This window comes from Nesoenas mayeri (assembly GCF_963082525.1).
Source record: "Nesoenas mayeri genome assembly, chromosome: 1".
Lineage (NCBI taxonomy): Eukaryota > Metazoa > Chordata > Aves > Columbiformes > Columbidae > Nesoenas > Nesoenas mayeri.
The window spans coordinates 7,487,630-7,503,297 of record NC_137541.1 but is presented as its reverse complement, the minus strand read 5'-3'; the positions used below and the strand labels follow the sequence as shown (position 1 = coordinate 7,503,297).

Below are 15,668 nucleotides of genomic sequence, written 5' to 3'. Positions count from 1 at the left end.
AGCAAAAATAAAAAGGAAAATTGGTTTTAAGGCTACTGAAAGGCACACCTGGTTTTTGTGAGCACCCAGCAGCATTTCTTGCTCCCTGCAGACAGCAGAACATGAGCTACAACACCAGCTATTTCCTTGAGATGGTCTTAAACCTGCACTGAGCTTTGGTAGCTGTAAATTCATGACAAGTGGCAAAACAAACTAAATATCTCTTTCGAGGGCTCGGTAAAAGGTGTGTATATAATTCTGGGTCAGTAATCAAATTGTCTTAAGATTAAATGCTCTTTCAAGTCTTACACGCAATGTCACGATTTAAATGTGGTTAAAGATGACTTGCACTGTGTATCTAAAGAGCAGGAGTATAGCTACCTATTTACAATCTTCTGGTATTAGTAATCTTTGTCATATGAGAGCACGGAAATGCATGAGGCAGAAAAGCTAAGTTGTGTGTTTCTGGAGGGAAAAAACCCTCACTTGTATTGCATAAAACTATTTGTCTCATCCTGCAGGAAACAATAGATTTACAGTATCATGTCAGCTTCACGCTTTGTTTTACTAAAGCATTAAGCAACATGCTGCTGAAAGGAAGTAACTATGACAAAGGCTGTTCAAAGGAAGTTAAAAGTTAGATAAAATGCAAACCAAAGTGTTATATCTCCCCGACTCCAGCTGCACCTTCATGCACAGTGACAACACCCACAGGCAGAGACACAAGCAGCAGTTTGCACGTTACCAGCAGTGGTCTGGAGCCCTCACTGCTCACTCACTGTCCTACCGCAGTGACTTGTCTTGAACTTGGTTACAAGTGTTAGAGTCACGAAGATGATGAAGGGAGTGGAGCATCTTCCTTATGAGGAAAGACTGAGGGAGCTGGGGCTCTTTAGCTTGGAGGAGACTGAGGGCCCAGCTCATTAATGTTCATAACTATGTAAAGGGTGAGTGTCATGAGGATGGAGCCAGGCTCTTCTCAGTGACAACCAATGGCAGGACAAGGGGCAATGGGTTCAAACTGGAACACAGGAGGTTCCACTTAAATATGAGAAGAAACTTCACAGTGAGGGTAACAACACTGGAACAGGCTGCCCAGGGAGGCTGTGGAGTCTCCTTCTCTGCAGACATTCAAACCCACCTGGACACCTTCCTGTGTAACCTCATCTGGGTGTTCCTGCTCCGGCAGGGGGATTGCACTGGATGAGCTTTCGAGGTCCCTTCCAAACCCTGACATTCTGTGATTCTGTGTTAACACCTGGGAGATACACAAAGAGCAACAGCAGAGCTGATCCTCAGCCTTGTCAGATGTTGCACAATGATTGTGAACCGTTAGCCGAAAAAAAAAGAAAGTGGTGAATCCAAAAATTAAAACAGGCTACCAGTCCAGTAAGGTAACCTGTTCAGGACTCGGTCTCTAGGTCACCCAGCTTGGAATCACAGAATGTCAGGGATTGGAAGGGACCTCGAAAGCTCATCCAGTCCAATCCCCCTGCCGGAGCAGGAACACCCAGATGAGGTTACACAGGAAGGTGTCCAGGTGGGTTTGAATGTCTGCAGAGAAGGAGACTCCACAATCCTCCTGGGCAGCCTGTTCCAGTGTCTGACACCCTCACTGAGAAGAAGTTTCCTCTCAAATTTAAGTGGAATCTCTTGTGTTCCAGTTTGCACCCATTACCCCTTGTCTTACTTGGAAGGCTGTATGACAGCGTTTCTTCCTTAAAAATATGACTTTACTGCAAAGTCGGATGAGCTCGGTGAAGAAAGCATAACAGGAAAGGCAGGGACGTAAAAGCTTGTTCTCAACCAGGCCAGCACCACTTCTCTGCCACCCTCCAGCTCAAGGAGCAGCACCTGTGGCAGCGACTCCGAGCAGCCTCTCCAGTAACCAAAGCAGGTACGGGGAGAGGGGTGCGCTCGTTCACAACCACATCAAAGAACAAGCTTCTCCAAGCTGAATATTTAGAGTTGAAAGAATTTAAAATAAGCAGACATGGGACATTTCTCTTGTTCTGTAGGTGAGGTTGCTGTGCAACTGGCCTGATGAGAAGCACGGGCTCTGGAAATTAATCACTCAATATTCTTCTGCTGCCCGTAACACACATACAAAGAGAGTGATGAATAATACAGTTGCAAACCACAGAAGTAGGAGTGAAAGGAGGAGGATCTGACACACAAAGGGCTGTCTGGCACTTTACAAGACCTGAGGGCAGAAGGCACCTAGAGATATCCAGAAACAGATGTATTTTATCTTGGCAGATGAAGAAACGCTGCGCATTTGAGATCGCACAGGCTGAAACCTTTTACTTCAATAATCTGTCTTCATGCCTCAGCTGTGAGGCAGAGCACCCAAGGGCAGAACCTGGTCCAAAGCTCAAGTGTTGCTCATCATTTCAGCCAGCAGCATCCTCAGGTCTGACCAGTTCAGCCTGGACAGGTAATTTTTATTACCATTCAGCACAGCTGGTTTGAGTCCATGGCCTGATTTTAAGTACATACATTAAAAGTTGTTCTGAGTAACAGTACAATAGTTGTTTTCCACAACACACATTCCTGCTTAGTTTCTGTTTGGCATGATTTCCTATGACACAACTACAAAATACTTTAGTGACATCCAAACTGAGAATCAGGACTTACTACAAAATACTCCAAATTAAAATAAAAACCTTCTCCAATCCCACAACTGTAAACAAGTCACACAGTGAGACTCATAAACATACACAGCAAAAGTATATAGCCTTTTTTTTTTTTGCGTTTCTACTATAGGATTTGGGCAGAAATTTAAGCTAAAACAAAGATTCACTTCTCATGCTCTACTATGATTTCCAAAATCAGGCTGTGATTCCCAAAATAAGGTTTTGATACATAAGGCTGCATAACGCACTTTTGGTTGTGGCTGCTTTTAAAAAAACTACATGTGGGCCTTTCAAGCACAAAACATCTGACCTACTTCTCTCCGCTGATACGAGGAGAGGTCAAGGTGACTCAGATTTTGGCACCTGCAGTTCAGCTGGGACATTTCTCCCTGTTCCATCACTACCTGGATGTTCTGATCTGCCGAGCACTTGGAGCCACAGCTGGAGCAGTACAAAAAGAAATACATTAACTTCCATGTGTCACCAACTTGGCATGCCACATTCATCTACTCTTTTGACAACTATTCTTTCATACCCTTCCATATATGAAGTACAAGTTAATTTCCAACCTCACAAGGACAGGCTGAAGAAATGATTAGTTTTGACGAGCTCAGATGCTACAGGGAAAACCACCACAGGGGGAAAAATCATAAACAAACCAACCCACAAACACACCCAAGGAATGATTTTTTTAAATGAAAAAGTGGTAAGAATCCCCCACATTATTTTTTTTAGCAAGCAAAAATATCACTCCCACCTTATTCTTTTTTAATATCCCAGCCATTCTGGCTGAATGTTCAAGTACCTTTCAGTCAAAAGCACCCAGAGTAAACACTGTGCAAAGGGAACCTTAGCAACAGGTAGTGCTTCGCTAAGACAATTTAGTAATGCTGCATGATATTAATTAAGTACCAATCTTAAAAGAAAGCTAAATTGCCTTCAGTAGATTCAGAGAACTGATAGAATTGCAGCTGAAGCCAAAATGATGTGCATTAAGACAGGCTTCTCCTCTGAAGGATATTTACTAAATAATTACATCACTGCCACAGACATATTTACACCCCTAATCTTCTTATTCGCCTGTTGTGGAGAGTGTCTAGCATAGAAAAAGATGCAGGGAACAGAATTATAACATCAAGTAGGTTGCTGTGGTTTTGGATTTATTATGATTTTCTTTTCCTCGCCAGGACCACTTCTAGGAAGATGAAGCTGTTATTTGCTGCATCTCTGTAGCATTCCAGGAAGAATTTCCACAGAATAAACAACTCTATACAACCCATTGTTCACTTACCCTGCTGTCTCTGTACACATCGAAAACAACTGAAAAGGAGAAGAGAAAAGACGTTAATCTTAAAAGATATATAATATCACAGAAGATGTCTAAATCTGAATAGATACTTGTATACACAGCATAACCAGCAAAGTCAATATGTCTAAAGAACTGCACGCCGGAATTAGGTTCATTTCCAAGAGGGAGACGAAACATTTCAAGAACTACTGCTAATGCACTAAGAGATCAGCTGCTGGGTTTTTCCATTTAATGCTGTTTACTTCTGATTTTCCCCTCAGTGTAGAACATTTGATAAACTCTTAGCCCAGAGAGAAGCTTATCTTGGACATTACTGCTGTTTGGTTTACAGCAAACCTGAGACATTTCAAGGAAGGATCGAGACTCCACTGCGCAAGACATTGCACAAACATTTAATAAGAGAAAGTTCACACTTGACGGGGATTAGGACTTGAGCAGACAACAAGACAAACAGGTTGCGGGAATAAAGGGGTTGGTGGGTGTGCTGAGGAGGAGGTGGCAGAGAAATGGCTGTTTCACGTAACCCAGAGCAGATACAGAACACCCACGGATTCTCCACAACTCTTTCAAGCAGAGTCTTTGCTACCGGGTGCTTGACGCAAAGCTGCCTTGCACAGCTCCGTTGTTATCCCACCCCTTGACTTAATTAAGTGTGAATCATTATACACGCATCTTTCTACGAGCTTCTGTTCCATATGGTTAAACAAACCTTTGTCTTTCTATTCAGCTAGGAAAATCAACAGATAAGCATTCAGGCATGGCTACACGTAGATATTATACCGGTTTAGCAGAAAGAAAAAAAAGCCTGATTTAGAAAAACCTCAGATAAATGCTGTATTGCCACTTCCTCCGCTAATAAGGGAATATTTCGGCTAAGAGATTTCCCAATACATGTGGGATAAACTAAACTCAGGATGTGACTGAAGAACACTTGAGCCCCAGCGACTGCTCAGGAAGCTGCCTGTCACCGACACGGATCTTGATTGATCATGTTCACTCATGTGAAGCTCCTCAGCAGCTCAATCTAACATTTCATGCGAAGCTGGCTGGGCTAAGGGCAAACCACAATTCAATAGCACCAAAACCAGTCACGTCACTGGTTTTGACCATACAGGCTAAAACTTCACACGGCTTTTTGCATAAGCTCTGTTACGTCAATTTAAAATGTCACTCTGGAATTAAGTGTTGCTATTTTCTCGAGAAGACAAGCCCTCGGTGGCTAAGCCATCCATGTGAAGAGAAGCACAGCAACCCTACATTTTTTTCCTCCAGCTGTTCAACTGAACTTGTTGCCTGTACCATGAACTCTCATTAGTCAAATTTCATTAATGGAAAACATGCATCTGAGCTTTATTATAAAATGATGCCTGTCAGCTTAAAGTGAGCCTATGGCAATCATTGAGGACCACGGCATTTAGCGGGATTTACGTCCTCGTTAAGACTGATTGAACATTGGCGAGTAGTTCAGGACACTCAAGAACACTGAACAGAGAAGAAAACCTGAACTGTTCCCTCTTAGAGACCACCTCAGAGCAGAAGTGTCACAGGCCAGCGAGACTATAGTAAAAGTGTAGCAGCAATTGCTCAAAATGGAGGGGAAGGTTAAGCCAAGGCTCAACTCTACAGTATGTATTGATACTGTTCTTACTGGGCTCTTATGAAAGGTATTGAGTAGGTTCTGACATCTTTTAGAAGTATTTATAAAGCATTCACCCATCTGTTATCCTACTGCTCTGAGTCTGCAGTGCTTCAGCTGCTCTGACTCAACTCTTCCATCTGGAGATGCTACCAGACCAACTGGAAAAAGCAGAGCAAACAGCACCAAAACCCCCAAAGAAACAAGAAGTCAGGAAAAAGAGCTATAATACCTTTCCTTTTAAAAGCAAACAAACAAGCAAACCCAGATTTTTGTTGTTAACAACACATATGCTACCAGACAGTGGATCAAGGGATATGATGTGGGATGAATGAAAGGTGGTAAAAAACAGAAAACGTTCTGCGCGTGGCATTTCTCTGCAGACAGACAAGTCACCAGCATTTAGTGCCCAGGAACAAAAGGTTAACAAACCTTCATCCCAGAAGGTCACCCTGAAACCTCCTTTTCCCAGAAGGTAACTCAGATGATACAGTTTTACATCCTTTACATAAGATGACTCTTCAGACCTTTCAGTTCACCAAACAGCAGCTTCAGAGCCTAAATCTAGGCATCGGTTTCCAAAAATAGTGCCCTGAATTCTTATCTATTGGTTGATCACATACCAGCTAAAATTATGTTGGAACACAGAAAATTAGAAGATGGTAATTAGGATGTCAGATCTATATGACTGATCTTACTTTAAAACATTAAGGCTCTAGATCTATTAAACTAGTATACTGATTTCCAGCCTACTAGATTTCTCCAAGCAGTGGTCCTTGAGAATGTCTCTGGACTGAAATAAAGGAATTCTGCAAATTATTAAGAATTTTATTACAAGATAAACTGGCATTAAAAGGTATCTTTTTCAGCAAATCAGACAGGACGGATCTATTCGACTGCTCTGGTGGCTCAGCAAAATAATTAACCATGTTCAAAACGTACCTAAAGGTTGAGTATTCAAGGCTTTACAGAAGACAAACATAATTGTTTGTCAGTTGTATTATGTATTTGACTAAACTGAGGTTTGGCCCATGCCAGACCCGATTTTAATTCCTTTGTCATATTTTTCATCACTGTTGATCACCCATCACAAGAAGACACTATTCTGTTCTCACTAAGCCATGTCAGGAAACTATTTTCAATAAAATTTGTAAGGGACTCCACATTTAAAGAACAAGACAATTTACTTGGGCTGTTTAGGTGTATCCAGTATCATGGCCTTCATTCAAAAGTTTCAGCAGCTAAACTGTGCATCAGTATTCTCGCAGAAATTATTCTAACTTCTTGAAAATAAACTCACAAATCCTTTCTGAAATGAATAAATCATTAATTTAGCTGCGACCATTTGACAACATCTTTATGAACAAGTATTCCGCTTGCTACCGGATGCTTTTTGTTAAGCATTTCCTACCTCACTCCTTAGGTTTAGACTTTTTCTTAATTAAAAACAAGTGGAAGGGGAAAAAGCCTTAAAAACTTCATTTGCTGTGTCTTCCTGAGAAGCTCCAGCCTATTCCTTCAGCGTTTTTTTGGTCCCAGTTTTATAATAATTCAAAAACTACATTGCTCTGCGTGCCCCAGCCACAAGAGCAATAAGACTCTCCCAAGTCAAAAACAACCAACCAAACAAGCCCTTTGAGAGCAATAGCTATGAAGAGAGGGATATAGCCACAGACTTAAAATATTGAGGATGCCATTTTTTTGGTTGAGAAATACTTGTTTTAACAGTTGAATCTCCAGCAGTAAAGCGGCATTGAGCACGTTGCAGCTTGGTGTGCTGTGGAGGGAACACACTTGGCTTGGTGAGGGGCAGGAAGACACGGCTCTTTTCTGTGGAGTTTGCCCTGCAAGCCCTTTTGATTTCAAATCCCCCTGTACCCTGCAAAAGAACTCCAGAGAGACAGACCCTTCATTTCTGTTTCTAAGTCTTTGTAACTCTATGTGCAATAAGTACTTGAAAACTTTAATAAACATCTTCCTTCCCCTCCCCGTGGCCTCCTTGTTAATTGAAGGCTTAAGATACTTACAATCTTCATCCAAGAATTTATACTGGATGTGTTTCTTGAAAAACTCCTGTATTGATCTACAGATCTCCTCATGTTGCTTAGAGATGTGGTCGTAGTATTGAGTGTAGTCCCTCTGCGATATACCTGTCAATAATTTCAGGTGATTACAAAGAGCTTTAGGCATGCAAAAGAAAGTCAGCTAGACAAAAATGCAGTCATCATCTATATTGGAGAAGATGGAGTTCTCCCAAGTTTCAATCATTAAGAATTACTTACTGTTTGGCTTTATTCTCCAATACTTGGAGCACTTCCACCAGGAATTTGTTCCTTGAACAGTCTGCCCTACATTTTTTCCAAACCTCATTTTATAAGTTCATGCTTTGACTATTTTTAAGTGAACTTCAGGAGGAACCTTTGCCTGAGTTCAAATTTCTAGTTCTTGTCTGTTCCTTTCAGTGTTATTCCCCCTGGCTGCTCTGGTCAAAAACTGTTTCTGTTCTGTAGTGAGAAGAACTTGGAACCACGAAATAAGCATTAGAAAAGATGATAGATCCTAGTTTACCGCAAAGATCCTCATTTAACCAATTTTTTAAGGGTGGAATAAAGCGTACCCATTTGCTAATGCACCACAGGTGAAACCTTCAATCCTAAAATCAACAAGATGGCATGCAGTCTAGTACCTTATTTCTCCCACTCACCCATCTTGAGGGCTTTCTTGCCTTATCTGACATCAGATAAACTATCCCAGCTACATCATGAGCTCTTAATTTCAGACTTCTGTTCACCTACAAGACAGTTTAAGCTAACATCAGTTGGATTGTATACTTGCACACAACTTAGTTGGCAGAAGTTCTCATAGGGGATATGTCAACACAAGCCACTGCAATATCCTGCCGCACAAATATCAACTCAAGACCTGCCCCGTCAATGCAGAATGAGTAACTCATGATATTCAGGGGAAGAAAAAGCCAGAATCCTCCACGAAAGATGTTTCAATGATAGCAGTTTGTTATTTTAACCATATACAAACCACAGAGATTAATATAAGACAATGCTGTCTACCTCCAAAGATACGCTCTTTAAAAAAGTTCATGTAAAGTTTATTATGTCAGTGGAACTCTGAATTATTAATACCACTGCAAAGCTTAACTCAAGTCTATAAACAAAAACCAAGAGATGGTGGCATCTCAAGGGATGCAGATGCATAACTGGAAAATCATTTACTACACTGTGCAAGTATCACCCCTTAGTTTGACTGACAGGCTTATTAATTTTAAGAGCATGGGAACAGATTGTGAAAAACCTTGGAACTGCCTTCAGAAATGCAGCTGGAGTGCTAGCTAAAAAACCTCATATTGATAGATCTAGTAGGTTTCAAAACCTAGTAATGAAATACACAGAGTGTTTAATCAGCCAGCATACAAATTCTTTGAGGTACTTGAAAGTAAATATATATTCTATAATAAATCTACATTCAAATGTTTTAGAGGTTATTACAGTGACACACATCTCTGGCAGTTGTGTTCCAGCAGCGTGTAACAGGACAGGATTTAGCTCTTCCCCCCTCAAAAAAGCCACGTCAGCAGCCATTAAGCAATAGTGGCTTAATGGAGAATTTCTGCTATTAGCAAGATAAACTCTGTTACAGAGAACTGTAATAAACCCTGCAAGAGAATGGGAAGATGAGAGCAGAAGCTCCAGAACGAACAGCCAAATAAAAGGGCTGTGAGAACGGAATGTGTTGACAGCACCTGGATTAGCACATCCCAAAACATCCACGTGCTGCCCCTTAGAACACTCAGAACAGGAAACAAAGAACAGGGAGGACGTTCCTAATGATTCACAGAGGTGGGACATGATGGAGACTCAAATTGCTGACAGTTCCTAACAGGTACAAAAAGGCACATCCAAAATAAGGCAGGAGAAACGATGAGGACTAAATAACTAATACCCCTTCACTTCCACATCATCACAAAGAATCCTGGACAGACCACGTGTATATACGCATCTTGGTGCTTGTGAATAGGTAGGTACGAGACAGACAAAATGAGCAAACTTGGTTTTATTTTGAAGTAAAAAAATCACCTTCTTTCCTATGAAGTCTGAATTAGAGCTTTGCTACATCGCTGCTGTAACATTTCCTTCTTAGAACAGTTTAGGCCGAACAATTCAATCTTGTTAAGGACATATGTGCACCAGTCCTGTGCTACTTACATTTCTGTTCATCTTTAAAGATTCCATGGTAAACCACACCAAAAATGAATTGAAACTCCAGAGTAGTATTTAGCCTGCAATTAAACCCCTCAATTCAAGCACCTGTATGTGCACTAGATGTCTAAGCTCCTGTTATAGTTAGCAGAGAGCAGTCAATACATCTAGTAGAGTATAATTCAGCTAAATTTACACTAGAGCTGCCTAAAATACATGTCGTAGCCCAATCTGCCTGTCCTCCGACTGTCACAGGTCTCCCGATGCACCTCCAGGCTCTTTGCACACTGTGAATAACCAGTTCAGTGCCACTTGAAACATTTTACATTTAGGCTTTTGAACCAGAGTAACAGACTAACAGGTTTTATGACTAAGCTACACTGAATATGATATGAGCTCAGACACCTCATACATCTGTGGACATCATGTTCTGATCTCCCCAGCTTTCTGCATACAATATCCACATGGGGCCAGGTTTTATCGGCGTAATACCCAACTGCATCTGTATTTATTCTGCAAGCTGCCTATGTTGCAATTTACTTCTGAATATAAAAGAGTCACTTACAAAAGAGCCTTTGGGCGAGGTTTCTGAATAAGCAATTAGAATTAAGAATATTCCCACTGTAATTTTGAGCATGTTGTGTTGTCAGGCTTTCAAATACAGTGGAAAGAGAAATGTAGCATGCCGCATTTTAAATTGCAGGAAGAAGAAGAAAACATTGATTCCAGAAATGAGGTGTGATAAGAAAGAACTGTCTTCAGATTTAACTCTGACTCAAGGAATCAAACTCCCAAGAACTTCACCTAATAATTTTACCTTTAAGCAAATCCTTACCTATAAGCTTGTTTTCCTTGACGAAGCATCTGAATTCTGCCCCAGGAATTAGTTCACACCATTTGCGAAGAACAAGCTGTAGAGGGAAAACAAACGACAGAGTATTGTTTGAGACAGGTAACACCTAACGTTTGTCAACAGGTTTACCTTCCAGATCTATAGTTTTGTTGTAATGATAAGACTGTGAAGTTATTCCTCACACAAGAAAACGAAACAATCTCAACCTGCAGTTCACATAATCATCTTAGCAAGTACTTCAAAGCATTTAGAGTTAATATATAATTCACAGAATCGCAGAATGCTTTTGGTTAGAAGGTAACTTTAAAGGCCACCTAGTTCAAACTACTTTAAAGTATTAATAGATAGATTCAAACTGGACATAAGAATAAACATTTTCAACCTGGCAGAGGGTGCCCAGCCTCAATACACTGAGGCTTTGAGAGCAAGTTTGATACATTGCCAAGCAACCCAATTTGATCTCATCACTTAGCCCACTTGGAGCATGAGAATGCACTACAGACATCCTGAGGCCCCTTCCCACCTTAATTATCTTACTTTCTTCCACTTTGCGTGGCATTTATAACTGTGAAATCATTTACAAAACAACTTCAAAGTTACATTAATGATAAAGCACAGAAAACAAACAAACAAAAAAATGCTGCTGTACAACACATCAAATCTGCCATGGAATTGGCAGAAAGTTGTTCCCTAGTCAAAAGAGCTGATGAGCAGAATTAAATTTAACCAAATGAACCTCTATTCTGGTACACACCCAAGCAGAATTCTGTGACGCCTTTGAAGGCGCAAATCAGTTAAAATAAGGACACAGGATAGAAATAGTAACCAAACTACTATAGGACAGACCGCCTGGTAATTAAAGCGTATCTCTGGCAGCTTCTCAAGTTCTTGCATTTCCTAAGCTGAAGTATTCAGATGGATGCATTATTTTGAGGGCCTCAATTACGGCTCATGGGTACTGGAAACTCCCAACACCTAACAATTGCAACAGAAAAACCTCAGTAATCAAAGGTGACGTTCCTAACTACAGTGTAAACATGAAACTCTTCATTTTGACTTTCAGATGTCCTGTGTTTTTAAAGGACATTAAGATAGTGCTTTAAAAAAGCAGGGCTCATTCACTTTTCTAAAGCCCTGTAAGCCCACAGGATGCTGACAAATGCTGTAGTTACGTAAAAATTATTATTAGAGACATGACTAGATGCTATCATAAAACCAACAGCACCAAGTATACCGTTTAAAACATTGTTAATATCTATGTTGCTAACTTAACATTTTAATCCAGTAACGAGCATATGAAACAAGATATGACAGACCACATCAGTTCGGGATGTCCCCAGCCACTCCATCCAGCTTCTCTCTTCATAACCTCAGCTGTGATATTCATAAGCAGCAAACTATCAAGAATACATGACTTTCAGCTTTTGAACTTGTCCTTCCTGGCAAAACCCAACAAACACGAGAGGAAACTGCAAGGAAGCCTCAAAAGTCCGAACTTGAGCTCATCTCTGATCTGTAATTAAATGAACTCCTTATGACCTGGAGCGCTTAACCAGGCTTCCCCATGCTGCCCAAGTAACACAACGAAAATAAACAAAGCAAATGTTATAGGCACACGCCCAAGCACAAATGGCAGCCTGTGTGTGAGCAATTCATTTAAATTAGAAATCATGCACAGACTCTTACCTCGTAGTCCAAGGAAGGGTCAGGGGAATCATCAGTGCAGTGAATGAATCTAGAAAAGTAACGCACAAGCATCAAAATCTGCTTTTACATATAAGGTTTTAGCCATAGTAAGAAAAATAACCCCGATTTGTGAGTCACAAAAGCTACTGTTAAATTATCTCCAAGATGTACAAATCAGGTAAATTTAATACATCAATAACAAAACGCCTTTCGACAATTATCGGGGGGAAGGAAAGGAAAAAAGAATTCTCTTCTATTCATCTAGTGCAATTTGGAAGCACTTAAAGTTGGACAGGGATGTGGCTAAAATGTGACTGTTAATTCATGGAGTTTTTGTAGTTTGAATCAATAGTGCTGTTCTTTTCCTCCTTATTGTTATGTTGGCATAACTGGATTCTCAAAGAACCAGGGAAACTTGAGCAATCTCATCTGGTTCCACTGCAGCACATTTTCCCTCGTACTTTTAATGTTTAACTTCCTAAACCACACAACAGAGACACATCACCAGGCCTTGCAGCAGCTCATTTCCATGAACAAGGGATGCAGAGCAGCACCACAGCGCTTCTGATTCCACAGCACAGTATCTTTCTAAACTAAGAGGCGTAAGAAATACTCTTACAAATCTCTTGAGAGTGGGAATAAACAAAACTATTCCCGTAACTGCACATGGTTTTGTCCCTTGTGAGTAGTGGGCTCTGTGTGCCACCTTTCAGGAACTATCAGGAATGGAGACAATTATACCCAAACCAACTTCTATGTACCTTTTTGTCATTTTAACAGCAAACCCTGCAATAGATCCTGCAACTTTCAAAGGGAATTCACAAAAGAACATGCATTTTCCTTCCAAGTGTGCTCCCTGGCCTTATTGGCAACAAACTACTTCGATGTGCAGAAGAACTGCGTGAAGGGTCACTGCTGAGCAATAGTCTTAAATGGCAACATTTATGCTATTTCCATTTGGCACAGAACATGGTTAAGCAATCCAAAATTCTAACATCTCTACTATAAGCATCATGTTTGCAAGACGTGGCAGCCCAGCCTTCGGTTTGAAGTGAAAAGCTATTGTGAGAGTACACAGCCAGCAGAAATAAATTTCACATGTTTTTGTTTAGACTTCAATATCCACTACATGTAGAAAAGCATACAAGCATGCTTTCCAGAAGTACTGTAAGCAAACAGATCATATATATCTGTAAGCCTATGCAAACAGATAACATCCTTCAACTATAGTTTATATTCCAAGCAATTTAAGATCTGTCAAGGCAATGGAAACAAACTCATGAGAGCTTGTACTTTTGCTAGACTCAAAATTTCTCCCTTACTAGTATATATGTCTACCGTGCTCAACAAAATATACCCCCACACAAAACCAGTTATAAACTATATATAAAAAGGCAGCTGAAGTCTAGCACATGGACTTTTACAGTCCCTGCACACTAGGACCTGTATTACCTCTCACAGACTTCTGTATCTGAGATTGGGTTACCTGCCATCTGCTTCATTCCAACAACATCCAATCTTTTCCAGCAGTCAAAAACCAGCCTTATCAACAATCCAAATTATCCCCTGCTCAATCATGAAATACTTTGGGTGACAGCTATGTGGGGAAGGATACTGCTTTTTTCCTTGGCGGGCAAAATGATGAATACAGACAAAAATACTGCAAGACATGGCAATGTTATTTTTCTTGAGCCTTAATGATACAGGACTGCATACAAATGAGGAAAAAAAATAAAAGAATGCAGCAAAAGACAAAATAAACTCAGGTTTTTATAGTCTCACTTTCCTTCTAAAAAGTTTTTATCAATAAAAGGACATTACTAACACTCCTTTTGGGGGGGAAAATTTTGGGCAACTTGAGGTAGTTGCAATTTTATATCTTTTATCAGTAATTGTTCAAACCCAGCTGAATTCCTTTACTACATATGATCTCTTGATCAGAAGAGGCAGAAGGGTAAGCGGGGCTTCTTTAAACCGCATCGTATTTGGGTGTGGAGGTACTTGAAAGAACAGTCAGAACGACTTCATGAACCCAAAACTGAGAGATATCTGGGCTCTCTTTTCTGGAGCCTTTGAAAATTATCATTTTGAATACTACTAAGGCTGACGGAATTAAACTCTACTGCTTACAGGCCTTGTGCTGTGGTCAACAGATTTATACTTAGACGTCAAGAACAGAAGGATCAAGGTCTCTTTACACGTAACTGCTGTATGTTGATCTCCAAATGCATAGACTTGACAACAGGATGTGAAGTCATTATGTGGTTCAGTTTTCAACAGTGAGAAAAGGTCTGTAAGACCTCCAGTATCTTTCCTGCTCATCAGCAAATCACTGCGATTATTCTGTGGATAATAAACTAATATGAATGTAAGAATTGTCAAAGTTATCCTGTACCTGACAGTTCCCCTACTATCATCTCATAGGCTATTTTAAAACTTTAATAAAAATAAAATATCAAGGAGAAACTTCTAATAGCTTTTGAACTGCATCTTTATTTCTTGAATACTGAGCTTTAAGGGCTAAAAGAAATAGAAAATTCATGTACCACTCAAAAGAGAATCTTGTCCTACACTCTAAATTGCTAGGAAAAATGGAATATGAGTGAAACCACGAGAAAAAAAGAATAAATCAAAGGCCTCATTTTCCACATCCTCTCATGTGAAACTTTCTACCTTGAAACAGGTTATACTTAAGTCTAAATGAACAGCTTCTCTTCCAGGAAAAAGGTCTCTCGAATGCCGAGTCACATCTTTCTGAGCCAACACTGCCTCCTATGTGCTGGTAGGAGAACACAGGATGTTATTCCTCCACATCTCAAACAAACCTGTAATTCCTTTATAATTTGTCATTCAATATTTAGAAGCATAAAGTCTGGTATAAAAAAAAAGAAAAATTATTCAGAATGTTAGCTTAAAAACAAAAAGGATTAAAACATTTGCTAGCTTTTAAGGTTAAATAATGTGCTTAGGAGCCTGGTGGGCTAAACCTCACTCGAGAGCAGACTTTCTCAACTGCTCTCAGAAACAGGGGCTTAAATTTTAACCAAGCCCTTTTATAAACACATAAATAAATAACTAAATAAAAAGCATTTCCCCTCATGTTCCTTTGTAACTTGAACATTAATACACTTGGAAACTTCTCCTTGGCATCGTGGGAGTTATTTCACCTGCACTCTTACCTAGTAGATCTTTCTTACCTACTAAACGTGACACAGATGGTCCCTTCACTGTTTTTCCTGTGTTTAGGCAGGGTTGAGTGGCTACTTTTAGACTCTACTTTACCTGTCTAACCAGTTCTCAAGAAGTTTTCAGGAAGTAACAGGTCCACAGCACCAGCTGGTTTTGTCAAATACTA

At 40.2% G+C, this 15,668-nt stretch overlaps 1 protein-coding gene across 1 annotated transcript in view; it reads right to left on the bottom strand.

Moving 5' to 3' along the window:
• Nucleotides 1-15,668, bottom strand: part of CDC123 (cell division cycle 123) — a 37,665-nt gene that overhangs the window by 7,653 nt on the left and 14,344 nt on the right. The window contains exons 7-10 of the mRNA XM_080363630.1: nt 12,314-12,362; nt 10,610-10,685; nt 7,588-7,710; nt 3,907-3,935 (exon numbers count right to left, since the gene is read on the bottom strand). Of these exons, the coding sequence (XP_080219756.1) occupies nt 3,907-3,935; nt 7,588-7,710; nt 10,610-10,685; nt 12,314-12,362 (277 nt within the window). The remainder of the gene's footprint in view (nt 1-3,906; nt 3,936-7,587; nt 7,711-10,609; nt 10,686-12,313; nt 12,363-15,668) is intronic.